This window comes from Mustela lutreola, chromosome 6 (genome assembly GCF_030435805.1).
Source record: "Mustela lutreola isolate mMusLut2 chromosome 6, mMusLut2.pri, whole genome shotgun sequence".
Classification (NCBI taxonomy): Eukaryota; Metazoa; Chordata; class Mammalia; order Carnivora; family Mustelidae; genus Mustela; species Mustela lutreola.
In genome coordinates this window covers 65,337,798-65,364,170 of record NC_081295.1, presented here as the reverse complement: position 1 = coordinate 65,364,170, position 26,373 = coordinate 65,337,798, and the positions used below count along the sequence as shown (strand labels likewise).

Sequence of the window (26,373 nt, the reverse complement as noted above, 5' to 3'; positions counted from 1 at the left end):
AATATAATAAAACTCTGAACCACTAGATGGATAAGAGGGAGCTAGAGCAAACCGAGCCCTGTGTAAAAAGATTAGGGAAAGGATTTACTACTGCAGTGGTGCAGAAGAATCAGAGGTAGGAGACTCGCAAAAAGAAAATATGATCATCCCAAAGTCAGCCCAGGGTAAAAACCCAGAGTGCTGAGGTCTGGAATCCTAACACTGAGGTTGCCACTTTGCATCTTTACATAGTGCTGACAGAAAGATCAGTGCCAGGAACTGTCTACCTGTTTTTCTGGGCCTTGGGGAAAAAAGAAAAAGACTGATGCAGAGATGGTAGTATAAAAGAGAGACAGGAAAGGAAAATTCTGAGCGTGGCTGGGCTGGGTGGGGGTCCAGAGGAAACAAGGCCAGAAAAGCACTGGACGGCTGCTCACAGGTCTTTCCCCACCCAGAGAGGAGGAGGCGGCAGTGGGAGACGCTACCTGTCACTGTGAGGGAGTAAGTCATCAAGGATTCGTTTCTTATGTAATCTGCCCCAACTTAGAACTTCTACCTTACTGTCATAATAGTGAATTTCGGTTGTTCAAAGGGAGGTAAATACTTGTAATACTTCAATCATGGCTGTAATGAGTAACATACCACAAACTTAAATGGACACTTAATAATGAGCTCCAGTAGTTCAAGGAAAGATGACGGTAGAAGCTGCTTCTGGCATACTCTGGCACTGGAATGTGGTCCAAGTCGGTCACTGTGGAGTCTGCATACCCTGAACAGAAAACTAACTACAAGTCCTGTCTGCATGAGGGCTGGAGGGCAAAGGTCTGTAACACAAAAGTCACTGTCCTATTGCCTGGCAGGGCAATGGCTGACCTGGTATCTCGAGGCCTTTGATGTATTCAGAATGTAGTCCTGGACCCTGGAATGTTCCAAGGCTTGGACAGATAGCCTCGCTGGCTGTGCTTCCTCGTTTTCCCTAGCTGACGGTGTCGGGGGGTCATCTCTCATTAGTCATTGTGTAATAAGTATTTAGGAAGCCTCAACTATACGTGAGGCCCTGTGTAGCAACACAGGCTGAAGCTAAAGGTCACACTCACTGCCCTGTCAGAGTTCAGTCGAGTTGGAGAGATTTTTTAACAGTACTCAGCAAACACAATCTAAAATTTGGCTGGAGTAACAAAGGACAAGTACATGATCCCTGAAAAGCCTAGAACATGGGGTCCAGCCTGATCTGGGGACACTCTTGAGGAAAGGACATTTAAACTGAAGAAGTAGATGGTGACCAAGTATAGCACAGCAGAGGGAGGAGAACCAGCCACAGCGCACACCAGATAGCGAGAAGAGCTCCACCTCAGAATACAAAGACCTGCTAACACATACATTTAGTAACAGAAGTACGGAACATCCAATATGCTGCCTGCATCAAACGTTCACAGCACTTACTGCTGACTGACTGGTGAGAGAAACAAGACCACCAGAGAGAAATAAAAGTATTGAGAGACAAGACAGAAACTGACCAAATTTAGAACAAGAAATCTTGGTGCTGAAAACAGCATGAGAAGAAAAACGGCCCATAGAAAGCTAGTAGCCCCCAAATGTAAGTGCCTATAACCTAAGCCCCTGGCACAAACCTGCCCACAAGCCTAGGACATTTCCATTCGTGCATGCGAGAGGAAGTAAAAACAAAACAAAAAACTCCAGAAGTCGAAATTTTGAGAAAAAATTCCTTTTGATTGGTTTCCAAGAAGGCAGAGGATCATGGCTATTTTTCCCTGATTAAGGCAGGCCAGAAGTTTTCCATTAACCCCAAGGAATAAAAGGTACACTCCCTTAATCGTATTTTAAATAACAAGTGAGGTGATCTGACATAATGGTAATTTATTTCCTTCCCTTAGCACGGCACAATTACAGGGTACCGCAATGAGTAATCTACCTGACATCTAACATCTGATCCACACAAATAAACACAGAACAGGGAGACAGTCACATATACCTATTGTGGACAAGAGACTAAAAAGGCCTCAGAAAACTGGCAGTCCTCCTGGAAATGTTCACTCACAAGCTAGTTAAGGGAATAGGCAGGAGATTAGACTAGGGAAACTTTCTGTAACAGACATGTACTGGAACAGACAAAGAGTATGTTTGTCGGAGTTATCAGAAAATTTGCCATTTGTAGTCAAATGTCCCATCTTTTATAAATATCATTTAGTGAGCCCCAAATATTTTCCAGAGAGTATACTAAAAGCTTATCATATCTCTAATCCTCACCTCCACCAGTGAGCATGGTATGATTAATTTCATTTTACAGCTCAGAGCCTGAAGCTTGGAAAGGTTAAGAACTGTAACTTGCTTACTTTCACATGTGGCAACTTTTCTATCACATCACACAGTCTTCTCTCACCCCACAGTTACACTGAATTTCTAATAATCTTGGCAAACTTGGATGTAGCCACTAATAGTCCATCTGGTTAAACTTTTCCTGCCATATAGACCAAGAGCGCTGACAGGAGAAGGTTCTGAATGTCTATAGTTCTCTACAGGGGCTCAGAGGCAATAACCACAATTTTGACTTTGCATTTGTACTTAGATTTTTGTGCTACATTGTTTCAGAGGGGTTTCAAAAGGGGTCCACAAATGAGGTATCACCTCACACCAGTCAGAATGGCTAAAATCAACAAGTCAGGAAATGACAGATGCTGGTGAAGATGCGGAGAAAGGGGAACCCTCCTACACTGTTGGTGGGAATGCAAGCTGGTGCAGCCACTCTGGAAAACAGCATGGAGGTTCCTCAAAATGTTGAAAATAGAACTGCCCTATGACCCAGCAATAGCACTAGTGGGTATTTACCCTAAAGATACAAACGTAGTGATCCAAAGGGGCACGTGCACCCGAATGTTTATAGCAGCAATGTCCACAATAGCCAAACTATGGAAAGAACCTAGATGTCCATCAACAGATGAATGGATCAAGAAGATGTGGTATATATACACAATGGAATACTATGCAGCCATCAAAAGAAATGAAATCTTGCTATTTGCGACAACATGGATGGAACTAGAGCGTATCATGCTTAGCGAAATAAGTCAAGCGGAGAAAGACAACTATCATATGATCTCCCTGATATGAGGAAGTGGTGATGCAACATGGGGGCTTAAGTGGGTAGAAGAAGAATCAATGAAACAAGATGGAATTGGGAGGGAGACAAACCATAAGTGACTCTTAATCTCACAAAACAAACTGAGGGTTGCTGGGGGGGAGGGAGGTTGGGAGAAGGGGGTGGGATTATGGACATTGGGGAGGGTATGGGCTTTGGTGAGTACTGTGAAGTGTGTAAACCTGGTGATTCACAGACCTGTACCCCTGGGGATAAAAATATATGTTTATAAAAAATAAAAAATTTTAAAAAAAAAGAGGGTCCACAAGATTCCCACCTTCCACCTGGACTCCCAAATCACTCCTCAACAAATACACTTGATGCTTGACCTTGTAAGAAACCCTATGAGGAGGCACCACACCACACTAACCTTCATAATGTTATTCTCAATGATGGTTTTAAGATGACTGGTTCTGAATCCACATCTGAATCCACAGATGATCTTGCTACTACTTTATTAGGCCTGAAACTGTGAACATAATTTTCTTCGGTCAATATGCCTAAACTCTATTCTCATTTCACACTCCACACTGGACCCAGAATGGTAAATTCTCTGGAATTTGGACAGAATCTATTAAAATTCTCAAATAATCATCATTGGGAAGAAAGCCTAAGAAAATGGAATTTGTGGGTGGCTCAGTGGGTTAAGCCTCTGCCTTGGGCTCAGATCGTGATCCTAGGGTCCTGGGATTGAGCCCCGCATCAGGCTCTCTGCTCAGTAGGGAGCCTGCTTCCCTTCCTCTCTCTCTGCCTGTCTCTCTGCCTACCTGTAATCTCTGTCTGTCAAATAAATAAATAAAATCTTTAAAAAAAAAAAAAGAAGAAAATGGAACTTGCATTTTATAGTCAGCAAAAATATTCATCAGTGCCCTTTGAAGTACACATTTCAAACACGATGTCTTATGGCCGCCTGTGGTACCCTTTGGGTCTTTGTATCCAGATCTGATGTATAATGAGGTATGAGTTGCCTTTGGAAGTTAACAAATCTAGAACATAAACTTAATGCATAGAGGGCCCAACATAAATGGGTTCTTCCAAATGCTAAGAACGGAGAATTAAAACGAATTCTCTCAATGAAATTTCCTTTGTTGATGTGAAGGTATTAGTTCCTGCTCAAAACATGGTTAATGTGCCTCCAAATGATCTGCTCATTTTTTAGTAACAACGGAATTTAAAGTTGCCCCTTGAGATATGTTGATGTTAGTGGAAAAGGATACTCAATCCCACCTTCTAATAAATAATATGTAACATTTATCAGCTGAGAGATTTTCACCAAATACATGTGTTTGGCTCCTAAGGTTAGAGCAGTCAGCTATTTTAGCTCTACTGATTATGTCTCTTGAAACACACACATAATTTTTAAGCCTTTTAGTTTTATAGAGCAAGCAAATTCCCATGAATATAGTACCTCACCATAAAAAAAAAATTTTGGTTATGTAGAGATTAAATCACGTTCCCCTTGTATAGCGATACCTACGGTAATTTCTACTGTAACACGGGATGCCTGGGAAATAGTTCCACTCACTCAACAGGTGTTCACAGAGAATCCAATGAGTGTAAGCCATACATCAGATGTTGTGGTCCTTGTTCTCGACAACCCCTGTTGTTATTTTTATATAAAGGCTTTGAATAAAACATTACATTTTGGGTTTCTTGAGCAAATAAAATTTATGGCAATCAATTTGACTTTAAGATTTCCTCCTTATAATAGGGATCTTTGATACTATTGCTATTCTGAACTATACCTTTGCCTCACTAGCTGTAGAATTCTACTGCTAAAAGTTTTTGCCTAGTCCTGAAATGGCACAAATAAAGACAGTGGGAACAGACAAAAGTCCAAGTCTTACAGAACAAAAGAGGAAAGAAACAAGAAAAAGAGAGAGAATGATTCTAGAATGGCATTCACATTTCTTGACATTAACACTCCTTTTTGGGGAAAAAAAAAGACTCAGGACTTATAAAGAGGACATTATAATTGCTAGATCATCACTACTCCAATAGGAATACAAATGGTAAATGGCAGATCATATTTCATTTGGAAACCTTCACTGGCAGAAATTCTACCTTTAGAGTGCATAAGCCAAAAAAAAAAAAAAAAAAAAAAAAGAAGAAGAAGAAATTACTGCAGGCTCCAGAAAAACCCATTCTAACAAAAAGGCAGGGGGAGGGAAACAGGGAAAAGGAGAAGACAGCTTCCCAGAACTACTGTGTCCTGATTTCAAGGAGAAAAATTCTTAACAATCTAATCTGCAATTTGCTAACAAAATGAGCAGGAGGCATTAACCTCAATACTAACAAACTGGTCAGTTAATACTACCTTGTAAACATATGCCTTCATTTTTCCACCAAAGAAAATGAAAAATAGTATAATGGAACACAACAATACAGGGCAGAATCCCTGATACACTCTAAGGTAAAGGCAACGTGGTAAAAAGTCATAGGATTAACCTATCAGATACACCCAAATATCAGATACACCCAAACATTAAAATGGTTGCCTAGGAAGGACAATCCTAATATGATCAACATTTCTTAGTATTCTTATGTTAGTAAGACTTTCAGAGCCTGTGCAAATTATTTTTAAATATTGAGTTTATCTCCATTCAATAATGTTCTATCCACTCTGCAATTTCATACACAGAGGAGTAGTCTTGGCCCTTGAGAAGCTTACTGTCTAGAGAAGGGCACATAGGTATAGATACTTTCATAATACTCTCAGCCCTTCCCCCGATGTCAGTTTATATTCTTGCATTATTGGTACATAGTGGTCTCCTTCACTAGAGAGGTAGACACCTCTGAGAGCAGAAACCGTCCGTGTCAGTTACCTTTGTACCACCTCCACAATGTCCCAGCAAAGGAATCTGTACAGACTGAGCATTTAGCAAATGTTGGTTTAGGGAGAAAAGGTGTTTTTACAAATTAATTACACTGTGCTCAGTAAAACTCAGTAAAACTCACCATAAGGCCTTGAAACCTAAGCAAGGACACTGAGTCACTGCAGTACCTAAATAAGCTTTCCTGCACCAGTCCACAAATCAGCATTACACTGAGACCTAGGTTCTAGAGGTATAAGAGCAGAAGCCCAGCTCACCCCCAATTACTGTCTAAATGTTATTCGTCGATAAGAGCAAGGCATGTAAAACATTTGCATCTCTACTGATTACAAGGGAGAGAAATTTCACCTTCAAGAACTGATTGAGTCTACCAGCTAACTGAGCTACTGTCTCACCCCATCAAGGCAATTTTGAAGCCACACAGGGAGTCCAGACAGTAATCATTATGTTCATTCCTACAAAGTTTGTTATGATGGCTACCCAAGAGTAGAGTATCTGGAAAGATGCGACCTGTCATTAACCCAGGGTAATCCTGAATAGGAGCATTTACCTCCTGAATTCAGGTAACAAACTTCTTTATGCCTGGTGGTGACAGAAAAAAGATACTAAGCATGAAAACCAGGTTGCACACAGTTGGCTGATTAGCCCACAGAGCAGGCAAAAAAGAAAACAAAATTTCTGATTGCTTATCTTAATAATAACACATAAATGATAACCTGTATGTCATCTTGCCATGATGATTTGGAAATAATTTAATAAATAAAAGTCCATTATATGTTGCAAAGGATGATGTCGGCAACCAGGGAGTAGCAAGTATAATATTCAAAGCAGGAAATAACATTTATGTGGAAAAGGACAACTGAAATTATCTATAAAGCCAGTTTACTATGCTCCACATTCATTTCAGGACCTGACCATATCTGGCGCCAGGAAGCACGTAAGGTTGGACAACACAGAGAGGACAAAAATTCAGATCACAGCTCTATAGAGATAGAGCTATAGAGATAGTCTAAGAGATATCTCTATAGAGATAGTCTACAGAGATAAGACTAGAATTATGTTGTCTAAGAAGGTAACCACTTGCCATGTGTGGCTCTTTAACTAAAAAATCAATTAAAATTTAAAAGTCAGGGGCGCCTGGGTGGCTCAGCGGGTTAAAGCCTCTGCCTTCAGCCCAGGTCATGATCCCAGGTCCTGGATCGAGCCCCGCATCCGGCTCTCTGCTCAGTGCAGAGCCTGCTTCTCTCTCTCTGCCTGCCTCTCTGCCTACTTGTGTTCTCTGTCAAATAAATAAGTAAAATCTTTAAAAAAAAATAAAATAAAATTTAAAAGTCAGTTTCTTAGTTATAGTAGCCATATTTCAAGTGCTCCCAGCTACATGTGGCTAGTTATCATATCGGACAGGGGATACATAGAATATTTCCATCACTGTTCTACTGACAAAGTTAGATTTGCAAGTGGACATTCCTATTGCTCAGACAGACCTCAAAAGAAATTCAGAACCAAGCCAATAGTCTTATCCATCAAGAACCACTGATATTTCCAGGGCTGTTTTATTTTATTAGATGTGTCTTGGGGGATATACAGAAAGTCTGGACATCCTGATCAACAAAAGATTTTCCTCCTTCTCTATTCCTTCACTTTCTCCTTGATATAGGGAAAAGCAGAAAAAGAAAAATGGTAGGGGATCAGAACGTTCTTAAGTCTCTCTTATCCAAAAAGTTGCACGAATTGCCAAAAACAGATTTTTAGAAGCACCTACTTCCCCTTCCCTTCCTCCTTTAAATAAAACACTAAAGGCAAATGAAAACAAACAAACAAAACACAGGAGAAAGAGAGTAATTCAAGAAAACTACTCAGAACAAAACAGATAGCTATCCTAAATTACTGCTCTAAGATGCCTAAGGGAAAAGTGCTGCAAATGAAGAACATTTCAAAAAAAATACACAGTGGGCACAATTCAACAGATCCACATTAATTTAGAACGTTACCACTTCCTAAGAGGCCAAATGATCTGCTACTAACAATTTAAAGTATTGGGTTTTCATCAAAAGCACACCCTGGTTCAATTGTCTAACTCCTGGGCAAAAAAACAAAAACAGAAACAGAAACAAACCAATCATCTCCATCAGCTTCCATCTGTGGCTTCTGTAAATTCCTGAAGTCATCTGGTTCTAAGACAGAAGCTATGTCTGATAGTGACATTAAAGTCAACTATGCTACTTAGATCCCAGTTATTAGAAATTCTCTGTATATGGTATTTTAAAAGTGAAGTAAAATATACTTCTGGATTTAGAGTAGACAGTTGCAATTATATTTGAGAAAAGCAAATGAAGATTCACTCAAGAACCAGGAAAAAGAAAGCCGGTCATTTTCAGACACTGGATTCTATTCAAACACTTATTCTATCAGTGTTTAAATATTTGCCTGCTACTTTGCCATGCTACTGCTCTGTATCACACAGAGAAAAAAAAAAATTTGATATCTCCGTGACAGAACAGTTTGCATGCAAGCTAAAATTTAATCCCCACATGGAAACAGCAAAACTGGTACTCTATCAGCTTAAGCAATGAATAGCTTATATATTTTGGGGAAGGGAGTTGCAAGAAAAAACTTAAAATGCAAGCCTTAAAGCCCTTCTAAAGGCATGATGTTGCCATCCCGAAAATTACAGCCCTGGGGAGGAGGGGTGGCTATGAGACAATGCTAAAAGATGGAGTACCCAGGGATTTGAGAAGCCAGTCAAAGCTGCTACTCCATGTCATCATTATGACAGAAATGCACAAGAACCAGACCTCTCCTTTCCACACCCAGCACAGGCCAGCCTCCGGGAGATGTTCAGTAGCAGTTACCATCACAAGTTAGAAAGCCTCATGGTCCTCCCTCCCTGTTCCCTAGCTTTGTCCTCTATGGTGCACTCCGTGTTTATTTATCTCCTCCTTCAAGCTCTCAGTATTTCGGAATACAAAAGGAAGGAAGGAACGTCTTGACCCTGTGCCCTTGGAAAAGGCTGCACTCTTTGGTCACTTTAACTCATCCCCTTCGGAGGAGAAACTGTCCTTATTAAACAGAACTCACCAAGGCACCTAAGCAAGGTGGGGAGGTGTTCATTTAAACCTGGACGACTCCTATTCCTATTGCTAGGACAGTGTCATCGGTAACTGTTCAAAGTGAGCATGAGAAAATTAAAGATCTCTAAGCCAAGAAAGCAGTGAAGGTCAGAAAGGCAGCTGATCTGAAAGCTACCAAATCTGCAAAATCTGTTCCCCATTTCACGCATCCACAGTTCTACAGAATGTGTAAATACCACCGGCAAACTGCTAGGGGATCACAAGCACTCCACACCGTGTGCACACAGTTTGTAAATGTGCCACAGAAGGTGTGGGAAATAGGGACCGGTTCCAACCAAAGGGTAGAGCTAATGCATACCTTTTGGTCTTCTGGAATTTCCATTCTTTTGCTGTTCCTCTTCCTCGTTAATGGTGAATAAACCAAGGGGAATTGGCCTTGCACTGGTCTTCTTCAGTCTCTCTTGTCGGATAGCTGTAGCAGATCCAGGCATACCGAGGCTACTAGTTCTTTTAATTATTATTATATTAAAAATATATGCTTATGTAATTGCAGCTCCCAGGAAGCTGCTAGTTTCTAAGCGGCCAGTTCATTTGAGCACTTGTAATAGATCCCCTATGGGTAAACAGTGTGCAAACAGCTGACAGATACTACCAGCCACTTGGCAACTGAGGCCCTGCAGTTCCTCTGCACCTAGCAGCAGCCCCCCCACCTCCCCTCCGCGCCCCCTCCCACTTACTCCCCCTGGGCATGTGGCTGGCTAGAGCCCGCTGCTTGCACACGCGCTCCCCACACACGCACGCGCACTCTCCTTCCGGAAAAGCCCCAGGAAAGGCACGCAGGGTCAGCTGCCTCGGTCCGCTGCCTAACCTGTGCAGTCAGATCCCGGCTCTTCCCCCCCAGGCACCTGTCCCCAGGCTTGTCCCCCGCCGCGGCACGGTAAGCTGTTCCGCACACGGCACAGAGGGGAAGCGGCGAGATGCCGCTGTGCACAGTTGCCCTGACAACCCCGACCTGTCCGGATCCAGGAGGAGCACGAGCGGCTCTACCAGCGCCCCGTGGCCGCGGGCTCTGGTCGGGAACTCACCGCAGTGGGCGGGAGCCCAGGGAGGGAGGTGGCCAGCGCGCCGCCAGGCTCCTTCTTCCTCTCCTCTCTACCCCAGCCCCGCTCTGCCCGCACCGGCCGCAGGGCAGGGCACCCCCCCCCCCCCGCCCCCAACCACAACGGAGCCAGGGACTCAAGGCAAGAAGACTTCTTCTTTGTTGGGGGGGGGCGGGTTTTCAATCGGGACAATGTTTGCGAGTCCCTGGATGAAGGAAGGCCTCGCTGGACCCGCACGGCACACTCCGCACTCTGTCACACAGCCCAGCCCTGCAGGCGTCCCTGCGATCCCAGAGTCTGTGTGAACACAGGCGGGGCCTCACCTGGCAGGAGGACCAGCACTGCCCTGCACTTGAGACCTTCCCGGTAGGGCAGGCAGGGGGAGAACCCGGCCTCTTCTCCCAGAGCTGGCAGTCTGGAACATCCCGAGTGCAAGTCGAATCGAAAGGAGAGAAACTACAGTTCACCAAGGAAAAAACAATCCGCCCCACCACATCCACGCTACTCCCCCTGCAATTCCACCAGCTCTGGGCCGGTCACTCCCAGCCGGGCTGAGCAATCCTCAACATTTGACCCACTTTTAGTTCTTTTTCAGATTGTTTTCTCCAAAGCATACAATCATGTGATACTGTTTTCTCCTGAAATGAGCTTTCTCACTTAAGACTCTCCAGACTCTCCACCTCTAGGCTGCCTGAAACTATGATGTGGGGAAAAAATTTCAGTTTATAGTGACACTGACCAATGCCAACTGCCAAATTAAACTAATTTTTGTTGTTTTTGTTTTTGCTTCTTAATCAAAATCAAGTCTGCTTAAAAAGTCCAAAGCCATCTTCCCACTCCAGACCGCTCTACTTTTCCTCTCAATACTTAATCTACTCACCCATGAGAGGACCCTGAGGATTCTATGTCTAGTACTCTGTCTAAATCCTTTGAATGGAAGAGTAACTGTTGACAATTCACTTAACTTTTCTTGGTGACTTAGTCTTTGCTGTAAAATTGAGGTGATCATTTACCTTCCAGGATTGGGGAAAGGATGAAATGAGCATAGTGGTAGCTGGAAGAAGTCCTTATAAAAAGCAAAAAAAAGCAGGTGATACGTATAAGAATCATTTTTTTAAAAAAGTAATCTCTATTCCCAACATGGGGTTCGAACTCACAATCCCAGGATCAAGAGTCACATATTCTTCCAACTGAGCCAGCCAGAAACCTCCTTGCTTTTACTTTTTATAATACATCTGTTCTAAGTAGTCCATTTTTGCTTCATATTTAAGGTGTTTCCAGTTTAACTATCAACTTTATCAAAGAACAATTTTATTTTTTTATCTACTAATATTACCCAGGCCACTGCAGGAGACATACTAGCAAATGTACTCTGGGGAAATAAAAACAAAAACATCAAAACTATAGAAATCTTTCGCTCAAAGACTGAGGGGATTTAATTAAGGTTAACAGTTATTAGATGTGTAGATTGGGGAAATGCTGGAAATTTCAGATATTAAGTTTACTTAAAATCATAGTCATCTATGTGATTGGTATTTGAAATAAAAGTGAATGGGGCTGAAGAACTGAGCGGGTCTGAGAAAGCATCTACATCAGCATTTTTCATGCAAGGAAAACTGAAGCCCGAGAGGTAAAATTCCTTGCCCAGGTCAAATGTTTGTTGGCAGCAAGAGTGAACATTTAGATCTCCTCCTCCATAGTTCAGTGCTTCTGCTTATGATGAACATTTGGCCTATACAGTTTAGAATCCTAGATCCCTTTCTCCAGCCTCTACAGAGGTGGCAAGATGTGAAGGAAGGAAAGGAGAAACTATGCTTAGAACATGCAAGATCCTATTGTTCAAGAAATAAATGGTGGATACCACATAGTTCCATAATCCTACTTAGTAATTTTATTTGGTAATTCTATTTCCAAATTGAAGATGATTTATTATTTCTTATTTCTTTAATCAGGTGATCAAGAAACATAGTCCAGTATTACCATACACATATTTATGGAAATCTTTTCAAATCTAGTTGTTTCTTCTACCTTCCAGAGAATCAGGTTAGTATTTACAATGGCAACATACACACACACACGGCTGAAACTACCTTTTGGCGTAAAAAGCTACGTTTCAAATGACAAATTTCATTCAAAAATGTTCCTTACCCAAATAAAGCTAATAGCTTCTAACCATCTCCAAGAAGTTTAACAAAAGTAAAGCTAAGGAAAAAGGGATCTCTTCTTCATCGTCCACATAAAACAATGAAAGGATTAACATTTTATGAAGTATCTTAGGAGGACAATGAAACATCTTTCTAAGAGCAAAGCAAAGGGAAAGCTGAAATTCAAATGACTTCTGCAGAAGATGTACATTCCTTTACTTTCAAGGATGGCCTGGATGGCTTTAAAGCTTTTATAGGAGAAATGCAGCAGCAAAGCAAAGTCTTCATAGCCTTTACCTTGTCTGGGTAAGATATCAAAAAGGAGCCCCCCATTGAGGTCTGTGGAACCAGAGATCACAGGACAGCCCTCTGGGACCCACAGGACCGAAACTATGATCACTAGGCAATCACTAGTTCTCCTGTTATCCGCAGTAGACTATCCCTTCAAATGACAAAGATGGCATTCTTCATGCATAAGAAGTCTCACGGAGAATTTTGATTCGTATCAAAATGTGGAAGTCACTAAAATGGCTGTTTTGAAAATTATGCTTAAACCATCTACAGGGAAATGAAAGCCTAATCAAAGGAGGCCAAAAGTCACCACCGTCCTACAGCCCATGGGCAGGCATGGGTCCAAGAATTCCATTATCTAGGAACATCTCCAACTTTGTCAGATGCTGTGCGAGGTGTGTTAAATAGGTTACCTGTGTTAGTCATAACAGCATGGGGGAGAGGAGTCCTCACCTGACAGGTCAGGAAACAGAGGCTCACAGAGGTTAAAGTCCCCCAGCTAGTTAAGTCACTGAGTCAGGATTAAACCATGGCCCATCTGCTCTGAGGCTAAGATGCTTTTGTCTAGCTGCCTTGTAAATCCTGACTGCAACAGTGACTAGCTGTGTCCCAGTCACAGCTGTGACCAGTCACAGAGAAGCAAACAGCCTCAAGATCAAATAATCATAATAAAGGAGGCTTTTTCCCCCTATCCATGAAGTACACATTTAAGACATAAATACATTTTAGATTAGTTTCTTAAATGCTCAAACCCCGTCTTTAAATGGATATAGGTGTTTAACTCTTATTTAATTTCAGGAATACTGGGGCTGAACCCCTACAGAAGCATGGGCTTCCAGTCTTCTCCCTTTTATACTCAGACCCCAAACAAAAGCTGATGTGGAAAGGGTATGGCAAAGCCTTAAAGTAAAAGGAATCCTATTCCGAATTCCTAAGCTCTTCCTCAGAACTAGTAAGTGCTTTCAATTGGATGTGGCCTTGAGCATCACTTTCGGGTACAGTCCCCATGGGAACCGGGGTATGTAGACTTCCAAGAGTCAGTGAGGTTTTGCAATGGTTTCAATTGTTATAATTATTTTTAATAATAAAATAATAATTATTATTTTAATGATTTTTAATGGACTTGGTACAAAGTTGGAAGAAATGAGATACTACCTAGTGAGAAAAGGTAGATTTTTAAACTAAACTCACTTTATAGATAGAAAAATGTTCCCAATATAATCATTAAATATAGTGACAACTGTAAGTGGAAATGATACCACTCGTCCATTATTAATGAAACAGGCCACTAGGCTGTTGAGCAACTGCTGTCCTCACCAATTCCCACCCCCAGCCCCACTCCCTTAGTACGTAATTAATTTGTATCTGTCCTTCTTATCCTGGCTGTCGGGTCCCTCTGGCCTGCCTCCAGCCATGAGGCAAGTGAATATGTAACAGTCAAACTAACTGCTTGGTAGTCCCCTACCAAGTCCCCTACCAAATCATCTCGTGATTTGGACCTACCTGTCACAATGTTCTAGGAGACTACACACAGGCAGGCGCATGTATACACACATACGTTTCAGGCTGGCTTCTGCTCACACGTATCCCTCCTTTACTTTATGTCTGTCTTTATGACTGTAAGACTAGAAAATAGCATACAGTCCATGAATGAATCTAAGACTATCCTCCTGCAAAGAGCAATCTGTTTAAGCAGTGAGAAGCATACCTAGACCCTTCCTTCTAAAAGCCTAGGGAGCTTTACGAAAACTTCCCTGAAATGGAAAAGAGCCTGACTGGCACTCATTAAGGACTGTAGCTGAGAACAGAAATCACTACTGCTGGAATTGAATGGACAGTCACTGGTAAATTACAGTTCTATACACATATAAGTTAGTTACTTTTCAGCAGGGCCCAGAAGTGCTAAAAAGACTTATTTCTACATTATGATTAACACACAGGAGCTGATTAACTCCTCAAAACTACTGGACTTCAGTAATCTTTTAAATATTTAATGCATTAACCCCCGCTCCCCCCACCAAGGTAAGCTGCAATTTACTTCTAGTAGCAGTTTTGGAAATCTACATTTTAATGCAGTATTTAAAAGAAAAGAAAACCTTCATAGGGTTTGAAAACACAAAGCCAGCACAGGTTGACTGTGGAATCAAACAGCCCCTGAGAACAAAGGGTCCCAGCTGGTTCTCTGCCATGGCCTTCTTGAAGTTAGAGGGCTCCCTTACAGTTTCCTAGAATGAGGACACTTCCTCACGGCAGCTTTGGCAATAAAGGCAGAATGTCCCGCCATCTTGCAGCCTTATACAGAGCTTCCAATAAGCTGCTGGACAAAGAAGTACAGCACAAAGAAAGACTGACCCTTTGAAAGGAAAATAAAAAGGCAGGTTTGCTTTGATCTTTATTTTACCACCTTTTGTTAACAGGCACTAAGAAAAACAGTAAATACTACTCTAGCAGTGGCGTGCCAGGAACCAAGAAGTCCAAGGTCCCTGCCGTGCCTTTTATAACATTTCCATAAATCTCTGCTGTGTGGTGAGCACTTTGTGGTGCCAGCACTTTCCCATGTCTGCCCCTCTGTAAAAAAATTTTAAACCCTGAGGATTCACTTATCTGAACATAAGGTATGGATAACTAAGCTTTAAAACTCTTTCCTAAACATTAGGAATCACTAGCTAAGTTGCTAATATTATAAAATGCCACATTAAATTTGGAACCCAGGAACCTAGGTTAGAATGTCCTCGGGCTGTTCTAATGTTCATTATTCCCACTGATGATACCTAATATACACTGCATGAACTTCTGAATTCCTGGACACGAGTTAAGATGGGCACACATCATCTCCTCTAATAGTGACACCCTTGGGAGGTTATAAATCTAATTTTACAGATTCAAAAGGAGGCAAAGAAATCAATTGCTGGGTTCAACAGAAGAATCAGATGGACAGCCAGGCCTGTGTTTCTCCGTTACCTGACCTATCATTGGTCTGTGAGCAGTTACAGATTGTTTTATTTTTTGAGCCACACCACAAGAAAGGTAAGGAGACTGAGCAACTGTGGCCCCCGTCTTGCTTTAGGAGGCAGAAATCATGTCAAAGGTGCAAGGGCGGGGGGTGGTTTGGGCAATGACATCAGAGGGGAGGCAGTAGGCAAATCCTACAAGGTTCTCCCATGTAACAGGGGCATTCAGGAGTGTTGATAATGAAATGTTTGATCCAGACCGGCCAGTCTGGTGGAGGATGGGTTGAAAAGGAGGAGTGAGACTTATGAAAAACCAGTTCCCTAAGTTCTCTGCCCAGGTGGAGAAAAGCATCTCACGCAGTGACTGTGGGGATAGAAGGCCAAAAAAAGGAAAATGAGCACTCACTTGTGTTTGTTTTTCAAACAGGCAGGCCCTGGCAGCGTGGAAGACTTATTTCAGGGGGATGAGCATGGATACCGAGTTGCTGCCAAAGCCCAGATGAGTGTGGACAAGTGGGCAACGGGGAGGAAAGGTGGTGTTTTATTAAAGATTTAGAGGAGAACGAGGGTTGTATATCTGTAGATAAAACAGAGAGATGGCTAGACTCAGGGCCAAAATCATCAACAGATCAAAATAATGGGCTATCGCTAAAAAAAGACTTAGTAACGATAAACGAACCCCTCTTTTTAAGTCCAGCTGCACGGGCACAGAAGACAACAAGACAACCCAGCCAAGCTTCAGGAGCTGCACAGAAGGAGGGTGCGCAGACAGCGAGCTCTCGACATACGATCAGCGTGATGAGGCAGTGAAAGTCCTAACAGTATCACAGGTGGTATCAACAGATGTCCAGCTCGCTGAGTAAGCGGAAGAGCCTTCTCTGCTTGGGGGTCCTCGGATCACATTGCCTGAACTAGGTATTTCACTAGGATGATAAATTAGAACACACTCGAAAGAGAGCAGCCTAGGACCTGCCAAAATTCTAGGCTATAATACAGGAGATCATTGGAAAGAAGGTACATTTTCCTTTGGAGAAAACAGGGCAAGATCTGGAGAAACAAGGTAACTGTATTAAAGGTTAACATGTGGAGGCATTTCTACTTTTAGTGTAGTGCTGGAAGGCAGAATGAGGCTGGGTGACTGGAAGCTACCAGAAGGTAACAAGCTGTGCCTTCCGTCATTGAAGATGGCCATGCAGAAACACGGACCTGGGATGACAGTGCTGAATGAACGTGTTGTGTCCAGGTTGGATTCTTAGGTCTTTAGAGTCTCTACTGATCCCACAACTGATTCCACAACCGGATGAGAACCTAAGGGCAGTTAGATGCCCAGGGAGAAACACTCTGGCAGAAAGAAAAAAGGCCTGAGAGAGCTTCAGAAGGCCCTCCCCTCCCCCCTCCCCCGCCCGTATTTACACTTCACAGAGCTCTGTTTTTTGCCAGCAGCTCTACAGTTGTACTGTTTTACTCGTTCAGCTGATGCCCCCCAGAGGTTTTAGACGTAAAGCTAAAATACACCAACAATGGAAGCTTCCCTCAGTGGTCCGGTTACCACAGGCAGGTGCTCAGGATTGCTATACCTGCAGCTCCCAGACTTCCCGCACTCTCCCCCACGGGCAACTTCAGGGAACTCTAGAAGATGAGAAATTCTAGGGAAGATGGGGACTGAAAATGAAGAAGATAAATGACACCAGATCAATGACACCATTTACTTTGAATGGAACACCACGGCTCTGTAACTTCAGAGAGATCTAAACGTTTGTGAGAGAAGAGCAGTATTGAAGAATAGTAAAGCAATTCAGTTTATTACTTTATGGACATTTTAAGGAGAGTGATTGTCTTAAGTCTTCAGGTTAATGAAGAAGTGACCCAGCCCAGAGCAAAGGGTTCAACGTTCATTACAGAATTTCTTGAGACTTGTCCCAATCCCATCTTTTGTGGCTTTGCTACTCTTTCCAATTCTTTATCCTAAAATGCCCTACCGTAATTAAAACTGACATCAATTAAGAAATTTTAAGAGGTTTAATATCCTGTTTTTACTTTAAAAGTTAATTTAAAAGTTTCTCTTAAAAAGTAATTGAAATGTGTTACATAATCCTGGGGGAAAACTGATTTTCTGAGGGTCAGGGTATCCGGTCAGGCTTCTTCTCCAAAGATTCAGAACCCAAACTACTACTGGACTACTACTGATACTACATACTACTAGTTCTCTGGAGAAAAATACATAAGTCATACAAAGAGACAAATTTTTTTAAAAAAAGACTTATTTTAAGGAATAATGGCAGCTGTGATCGTAGAAGCTGGCAAGTCCAAAATCTGTAAGGCAGAATTTCCTCTGGGAAACCTCAGTTTTTGCTCTGAAGGCCTTCAATGGATTTGATCAGGCCCCCTATATTATCGAGGGTAATTTTCTTAAAGTCAAGTGACTGTAAATGTTAAAAACATCTATAAAATATCATCACAGCAATATTTAGACTAGTGTCTGACCAAATAACCGGGTACTGTAGACTTGCTAAATTGATAGATAAAATGAGCCATCGTGAGATTAGACGTAAAGCTAAAATACACCAACATAATCACAGAGATTAAGACACTCCATTCCCACATTGAAATCAACATGCTGTAGATGAAAGCATGCCACTCAAAAGTCAAAGGTCTATGTGTCAGGGATCATAATTTTCACTGTAGAGGCTGGACACTATTTACTAAAGTCATTTCCAATATTGCAATGCTCTATTAATTGTATTGTATTCATACAATCGGGCTCAGGCAATCTCAGAGTAGAACTATTAAATCCTCTTACCTTTCACTAATGATCTCTCCTTGAGCATCCAGTACAGGTCAGCATCAAAGCATTATCAAATAAATCCTTTTAATCATTATAACAACTGGTTACCTCAACATTAAATGAATTGGAAAGTGCAGATATGCAAGTTAAAAAAATTACTCCCTATTGTCATCAAGTAACCCCACTGTCTCAATCAGAAGAAACATATATAAATACGTGGACAGGGAGGGCACTGAATAATACATGTTTCTCATGAGAACATAAAGTGTGTATGAAGGTTTGAGGTACTAAACTTTACAGTTATTCGTTAAATAGAACCAACTCTGACAAAGGAAAAAATGATTACAATTCTGAGGCATAGTTCTGAAATCAACCTAGGGGAAGGAAGCGCCTAACAGAAGGGCAAATTATATAATCATGGTGGGTAAGTTTGAGGTTTGGTTGTTTTCACTCAGCTAAGGCCCATGCTGAAAAAGATAAGCATATCCAGTGTAATTGTCAGCAACCAACCAGAACACTGAAAGCCTTTAGCTAAATTATACAGATAAGAGACAAGTATATTTAGAATTAAAAGCAAGCCAGACGCTTTTCAAATTTGGAACTGCTAAACAAAAAAGATTCCTAATGCATCAGTAATTGCTTTAAAAAAGATAGGAAGCATTAATTTCCAAGAAATAGATACTACTAGCGACCCAGTACATTTTTTGAGAAATATCATCCCCTTTTAGTCTTGTCTGATCTACAGCCACTGAGATTTTAGTGGGCACAACACAGAAAGACACAGAAAGAAACAATAGCTCTGAAAGATGAACAGGTTGAGAAACATACTTGGAGTGCCCCAAACCTCATTTCCAAAACCCCTTTACCTTTCATATCCCTTTCCAAGCTCCTGCCTTAAAACTTCTGTGAATTTTAAGATTTATTTATTTTATTTGAGAGAGAGAGTGTGTGTATTTGAATAAGTTTGGGGGAGGGGCAAGAAGGAGAGACTCTTCAACCAGCCTCCCTGATGATCTTGGAGCCCAACACAACATAGGGCTCCATCATGACCTGAGCTGAAACTGAGTCAGACGCTCAACCAACTGAGCTACCCGGGTGCCCTGAAACTCCTCTTAATTTTAGACAGGCAACTGAGGAAGGATTATAATGACAAAAGGAACCTTTTGGCAAACTTCCTAAAACACCACAAATGGACCGTTTTGCCTTTTTATTATTGGGCAAAGTGGCCACACTCCCATTGTTAAAGGCACTAAAACCACTGATACATTATAAAAAAACAAAAATAAAGACTTGTTCCAGAGACAAACAATGTTGTAGAGAAGCAATCACAGTTATAACAACATTCTTTCTACTCTCCTAATTTTTTTTGTTGAGACGGTCCTACTTGGTTCCTATTTCCATCTAGGCATGGTGGGGGAGGCACCCCCACCCCCCGCAACCCTTATTATAAGAAACACCCAAGTCCCTTTGCAGCCCAGAGCCAGGCTTTCGTGGACTCAATGAAAAAACACCTGGTTCTTGCGGTTTACAAATAAAAGAAGGGAAGTTTATGAAACCAAAAGCTGTTTGTTTTAAAAAGAATTATCATACTGCAAACTGTTCCATAAACGGGTTTCGAGATAGGGACACTGACAACAGATAGCATGTATACCATAAAGCAAAACGTCATCTTTGTGCACTTCACCACTGGGTCTGAGCTCCCAGACACTGGATTCAGTAAAGCCTTCTTCTCCTTCCGTGTGTCATTCTGTACTCCTCTCTTCCAAAACCTCCTTGAAGACCTTAAACTCTATTGTGGATGCACTCTGGGTATGGCTGGACTACCAAAGACTGAATCTAATATGCCAAAGTAGTGTTTCCTTGAAGTTCACTGGATTAAAAGATTATGGGGGGTTTTCTATTCAAAGACATTTGCCCTCTCATAGGTCTTACAGACTAAAAATAGCTCCATCCCCCATTTCTCTATTATAATGCTTTCTACTGTGGAGCCATTTCTTCTACTTGTATTTTAGTTCCTGATAATCTACCTGGGACTTATACGATGTCACTTTATTTTATTTTTTTAAATGTTCATATATGTTTTTACATTTTTTTAAAAAAGATTTTATTTACTTATTTGACAGAGATCACAAGTAGGCAGAGAGGCAGGCAGAGAGAGAGGAGGGGAAGCAGGCTCCCCGCTAAGCAGGGAGCCCAATGTGGGACTCGATCCCAGGACCCTGGGATCATGACCTGAGCCGAAGGCAGAGACTTTAACCCACTGAGCCACTCAGGTGCCCCACGATGTCACTTTAATGAAGCATAGGGATATACCCTTTTACATACTCAACAAGGACATCCTCCCAGGGATGGTAGGAGGTAGGAAGCCATTGTTGCAAAAGAAGTTTCTGGGTTTATTCTCATGTTGAATATTTCTTATTTTTAATAATTTTTCTTACTGAAGAATAATATAAACCTTAATATTTTAAGGGTGGTTTAAGTTATGTTGGTTTAATCACCATAGTGTCCACTATATTATATACAAAATCTGAAGGCATTATTCAGAGCATCTAAACCTAGGACCCATCTGAGGAAGTGATATTTAAACATTTAGGAGTTAAATTTTTAAAAAGATAAAAATTGAAATTACAAGTTGAATGAGTTATTTTCTTAGGGACAAAGGTCTGACTCATACATCTCTGCCCCAATATCCTATGGGTCTTATAAATAATCCTCTGTAGGGTGCCTGGGTGGCTCAGTCATTAAGGGTCTGCCTTTGGCTCAGGTCATGATCCTGGGGTCCTGGGACCAAGCCCTGCACTGGGCTCCTTGCTTGGTAGGAAGCCTGCTTCTCCCTCTCCCTCTGCTTGTGTTCCCTCTCTCGCTGTATGTCTCTCTGTCAAATAATAAAGTCTTTATTTTGTTTTTTCTCTTCAAAGATTTTATTTGACACAGAGAGATCACATGTAGGCAGAGAGGCAGACAGGCAGAGAGAGAGAGAGAGAGAGAAACAGGCTCCCTGCCAAGCAGACAATGCAGGGCTTGATCCCAGGGCCCTGGGACCATGACCTGAGCTGAAGGCAGAGACTTAACCCACTGAGCCACCCAGGTGCCCCTAAATAAAGTCTTAAAAAAAAAAAAAAAGCCTCTACAATTTAAGAAAGTCTCTTCTAAAATTTAACACACAAAAATTTTTAATAAGAGAAACAATTTTCTGATTTTTTTCTATTTTAATGTATGTAGAATTAAAAACCTCTTAGTTATAGTTGACATACAATTTTACATTAGTTTCAGGTATATGACTTAGTAATAGGACATTTATATATATCATGAAATACTCACCATGACAAGTGTAGTTGCCATACCAAGTTATTATTAACATTATTAACTACATTCCCTATGCTGTACTTTTTACCTCCACAACCTGTAACTGGAAGTTTGGGCCTCTTAATTTTCTTCACCTACTTCGTCCATCCCCTATGAAAGTACTTGTTTCAAGAAACACAAACTACAGACTTCTCTTGAAAGCCTTGTGGGAGGCAGGTTGTACACACTTCCCAGATTTTCCTTTTAGAGAAACATATTCAATGAAGTGGCTTGTTTCAAGTCAAAGTAAGTCTGGGAAGTCCATCTTTGTGGTTTAAAGGGAACAAATCCATCTTTATGATTTAAAGTGCAATAATTCTGTGGCCAGTATTTTAGGAAAGAACGTAAAATGGAGAACTATGACACAGTCAAAAAATACTTCTGAATATCATAGAAATGAAAAATAAGTCAAGAAAGGCTGGCATGGCCTTTAACTCAGTAACAACACAATCTGAGCATCTCCCAGGTTTGTGTGCAGCAACCTTCTACTGGAACATTCCACGCAACATTTTGACAGGTGAGAAACACCATCCAGTGTGCCAAGCCCATGGCGACATGATCACACAGCTGCAATCAGGTTTGAATCAGCATGACACTCTGATTCTCTGAGACTTCACAAGTAAAAATAAAAATTTGTTTGAGGAAACACTTTAGAATGCCAGGGGAAGCCCATATTTTCACAGTGATGCAGTACCAGTCCTTAACTACTATGAGCACATTAATTATAACCACACTCTGTGCTGTGTCAGGCATGGTTTTATATCCTTGACATGCATCAACTTACTTCATCCTTACCGTAGCCTAATGAAGGTATGACTGGTATCCTGGTTTCAAAAAGCAAGCAAATCAAGGAAGAGGGATGCCTGGGTGGCTCAGTGGGTTAAGGCCTCTGCCTTCAGCTCATGTCATGATCCCTGGGTCCTGGAATCAAGCCCCGAGTTGGGCTCTCTGCTTGGCGGGGAGCCTGCTTCCTCCTCTCTCTCTCTGCCTGCCTCTCTGCCTACTTGGGATCTTTGTTTATCAACTAAATAAATAAAATCTTTATTAAAATCAATCAATCAATCAAGGAAAAGCCTGGTCAAGACTTGCCCCGAATCCCTCAAGTAGCAAGTGACAGAGGTGAGAACAGGACTCAGAGTCCTGCACAAGGTAATAGATTGAGTGCAAAACCATATGGCTTCAGTATAACCTTGAAGGGGCGGAGAGGAAATCAAAGACCATCTTTTCCTTAGGGATCAGTCCCATCCAGTATCCCCTATTCCACGTTTCACTGTGGTCCCGGTTTGTATAGCTATGCACACATCAACAGCAATGAAGAGGAAAAAAAAAAAGGAAAAGGAAAAGAAAGAAAATCTGAAAAAAACAAAAAAGAAAATCTTAAAAAGCTTCATGTCACAACTGAGAGCACCATAAAACCTCAAGCACACACACAAACAGACCTCAGACGTGCCTCTAGAGGTTCTGACATGTAGAGCTAGAGATATTAATTTGTCATAATGTTCAAAGTTACGAGTGTGAATAATACTTTTAAGAAAAAGCAAAAAGAGCAGAGGTCACCAGACTGAGCCTTATGTCAAGTAACATCTAATGAGGAGAATGAAGAGAGGTAAATAAAGCCAAGAACGATTAATCCACAGGCTATTAGCATAGGTTGTTCAGTAGGGTGGAAGGCGAGAATGGCGAGGTCATTCTTATGTCAAATATTTACTGGCAGACAGAAAAAACAAGAGTGGTCTCCAGAGCCAGGGGTGTGATGATGAGAGGTCATGGGTCACTATGAAAGTCTCTGAGAAGAGTATAAATTTGCTATGAAAAACTTTATTTACCTGAAATTGAAGTTTCTGATTTTGAGGGCAGGGAGGAAGAAGGTGGCAGAACCAGAGAGAAAGTTCATTACCTAACCTCTCGTCTAACTGCACATATTTTTACATAAAAGGGCATAAATACACATACCAGTGTGCACATATTTTGCTACTCAAGTGTACTCATATTCACATCTATATTTCCTTCACAAAATTGCTGAAGCCAAATAAGAGACAAACACAATAAATTCACTAGGTTGAGGGAAATGGCTGTTAGGATTTTCCAGGCGGTTTCCATGAGCAGGATACACCTGACACATCCAAATTAAACCTACCAAGGTCACACTGAAGAGCAGTAGGTAGGAAATCAATCCAAACTAGTCTTGAATGCACACTGGAATCACTGGGGGAGTCTTAGAACATACAGCCACCTGGTTTCCACCCCTAGAGATTCTCCGATAATTGCCTAAGGTGGGGCTTGGGCACAGTGAGATTGAAGAGGTCCCCATGTGATTTTAACTCACTGTCAAGCTTGAGAACTGATGATGCTAATCATTAATCAATAATCATTTCAACAACATAACCCTATGCCCAAGGAATGAGCTGTATTTAAATGAACTGACCAGTGCTGTGGTTAAGGGGGTCAACATACAGAGCATCAGCCCTGAATTGAAACCAATCCAGCTGAATGTGGGTAGCAAGGAACCAGGTCCTGTTGCATGTGTTAGGTCAAGACTTCTGAGAACCAAAAGCCTGGGTTAAGACCTTGATAAGCAGCCCCCACATTTTTGCTGTAGCCTATTATTGTGCACGTTACTCAAGCAGGCCTTGTGTCGGTGAGTGTGGACACTGAAAGAAGGGGTCTCTTCTGGAATTTCAGCCTGGAGTTTAAAGTTATTCTAGAATATGACTATTTTCTACTTTCAACATAGTGTCAGGGATATGTGAGAGGTTATGCCATAGTAAATGATGGTTCCTTTTACAGGAAAGCCAACTCCAAGGGGAAGCTTTAAGTCACCTAAGTTTAAAACTCCAGATCTCAATTCTCCACTTGATCTTAGCCAAAAGGCCAAGAAGTGATCAGATCTCAATTCTCTAAAATTTAAATATACATCATTTTACTAACGATGCTTGCAAAGACCAGTTCACATATCCCAAATGCATGGCTTAACTTCCTTTCTGCTCAGTTTTGCATTCCTATGTTCATCTGCAATGTTTGGTCAGGTGTGTTCATTCTCCCAGGCATTTCTCACAATTATTTCACAACTGTTTCTGTAGGAGCTTCAAAGTTGAGGAATTGTTGAGTACAGTGAATTCTTGTTGTCGAAATATATTAATCCTCAAATCAAAATTCAAAGTGGCACCTAAGAAAATTTTATAGATTCTTTAACTGGCTCTTTCTCCAAGGTACTAGGGAGACTAGTATTTAATGAACAGAAAAACCACTTGATGCCATTAAATTTGTAAACTATAATTCAGAGCATTGCAAAAACAGATGTTACAGAGGCAAAAGGCCCAACATGGATGGATATAGAGAGAATAATGCTAAGCAAAATAAGCTGATCAGAGAAAAACAAATGTCATATGATTTCACTTATATGTGGAATTTAAAAACCAAATGGACCAAAAAAAAAAAAAAAAAAAAAAAAAGACAAGACAAACCAAAAAACAGACTCTTAACTACAGAAAACTGATGGTTACCAGAGGGGGAGATGGGTGGGTGGGTGGGTGATGGGGTTTAAAGAGTACACTTATTATGATGAGCACTGAGTAATGTATAGAAATGCTTAATCACTATATTGTAAATTTGAAACTAGTAACACTATGTTAACTATACTGGACTTAAAAAGGAAAAAGGCAGTGACCTTTTGAATGGCTACAACCTTTAAAGCTGGATTTTATATAAAAGAAATAAGCCAAAATACCATACATATTTAGCATATAGAACCTTAGATCATGCTCAGTGATTAAAAGTCCAGTGACTATCGAGACCTTTACAAAACACTGTAAAGGTACACTTCAGAAATTGAGAGCTGACCCTTTAGTTGATTTGGCAATATAAATTCTGCAAACAAGCAATAACCAGGACCATAAAACAAGCTATATGATCAATATGTCCAGCTTTATAACTGAAACAACATTCTTTCCAAATTCTGGAAAGCCATCTTTCAAGGAATTGGAAGACAGACATTAGGGTGGGAAGAGAACTTGGACTGGTATGGGATGTGCTGCCTAATGGCACTTCTGTTCATAATCAACTCCAGAATGAAGACTCCACAGGAAATCAACACTATGGAAGAATAAAGAAGATGGTGATGTTAAAGCCAAAAAAAATCTCCTCATTATACCTCCGCTCTGGGCAACACCATCTCCACAGCTGTTCGAAGTTCAGTGAGCATCATTTAGCATCCAGAAGGGCACTATTTTACTTGAAGGCAATTAGACTCTTTAACTCAAAGAACTTGGGCATTGGCTAAAAAACTGAAAACAAAACCTAACAATATCAAGTGCTGACAAGGATGCCAAGCAACTTGAACTCAGACATTGCTGGAAGGGATGCAAAATTATAGGGTCTCTGGAAAATGGTTTAGCAGGTTCCTATAAACATATGCTTTCATAGGAGTTAACAACCCCACTCCTAGGTATCTAGCTCCCTTAGATAAATGAGAAAAGCCTGTGTGTCAGTGTTTACAGCAGCAATATTCATAATCGCCAAGACCTGGAAATAACCCAATGCTCCTCAATGGGTGGATGGATTACTAATCTATGGTACTTCCTTATAACAGCAAACTACTCATCGATAAAGTGACTAGTGAGACATACAACATATCAGAATCTCAAATGCATTATGCTAGGTGAAAAAATTCAGACTCAAAAGGTTACATGGTATATGCTTCCCCTTTTGACATTCTAGAAA

General features: G+C 41.2%; 1 protein-coding gene across 14 annotated transcripts in view; it reads right to left on the bottom strand.

Moving 5' to 3' along the window:
* The window catches only part of MAP7 (microtubule associated protein 7), a 167,729-nt gene that overhangs the window by 135,337 nt on the left and 6,019 nt on the right, over window positions 1–26,373 (bottom strand). For 2 of the 14 annotated variants that reach the window (XM_059177457.1, XM_059177464.1), the window contains exon 1: window positions 9,397–9,720. The exons of 4 other annotated variants lie outside the window; for them this stretch is intronic. In XM_059177457.1, coding sequence (XP_059033440.1) covers window positions 9,397–9,529 — 133 coding nt within the window. In that variant the 5' untranslated portion in view covers window positions 9,530–9,720. Of the gene's footprint in view, window positions 1–9,396; window positions 9,725–10,461; window positions 10,574–26,373 lie in introns of those variants that run through there. 8 more of the 14 variants (XM_059177459.1, XM_059177468.1, XM_059177471.1 and 5 more) reach the window with 7 other exon arrangements.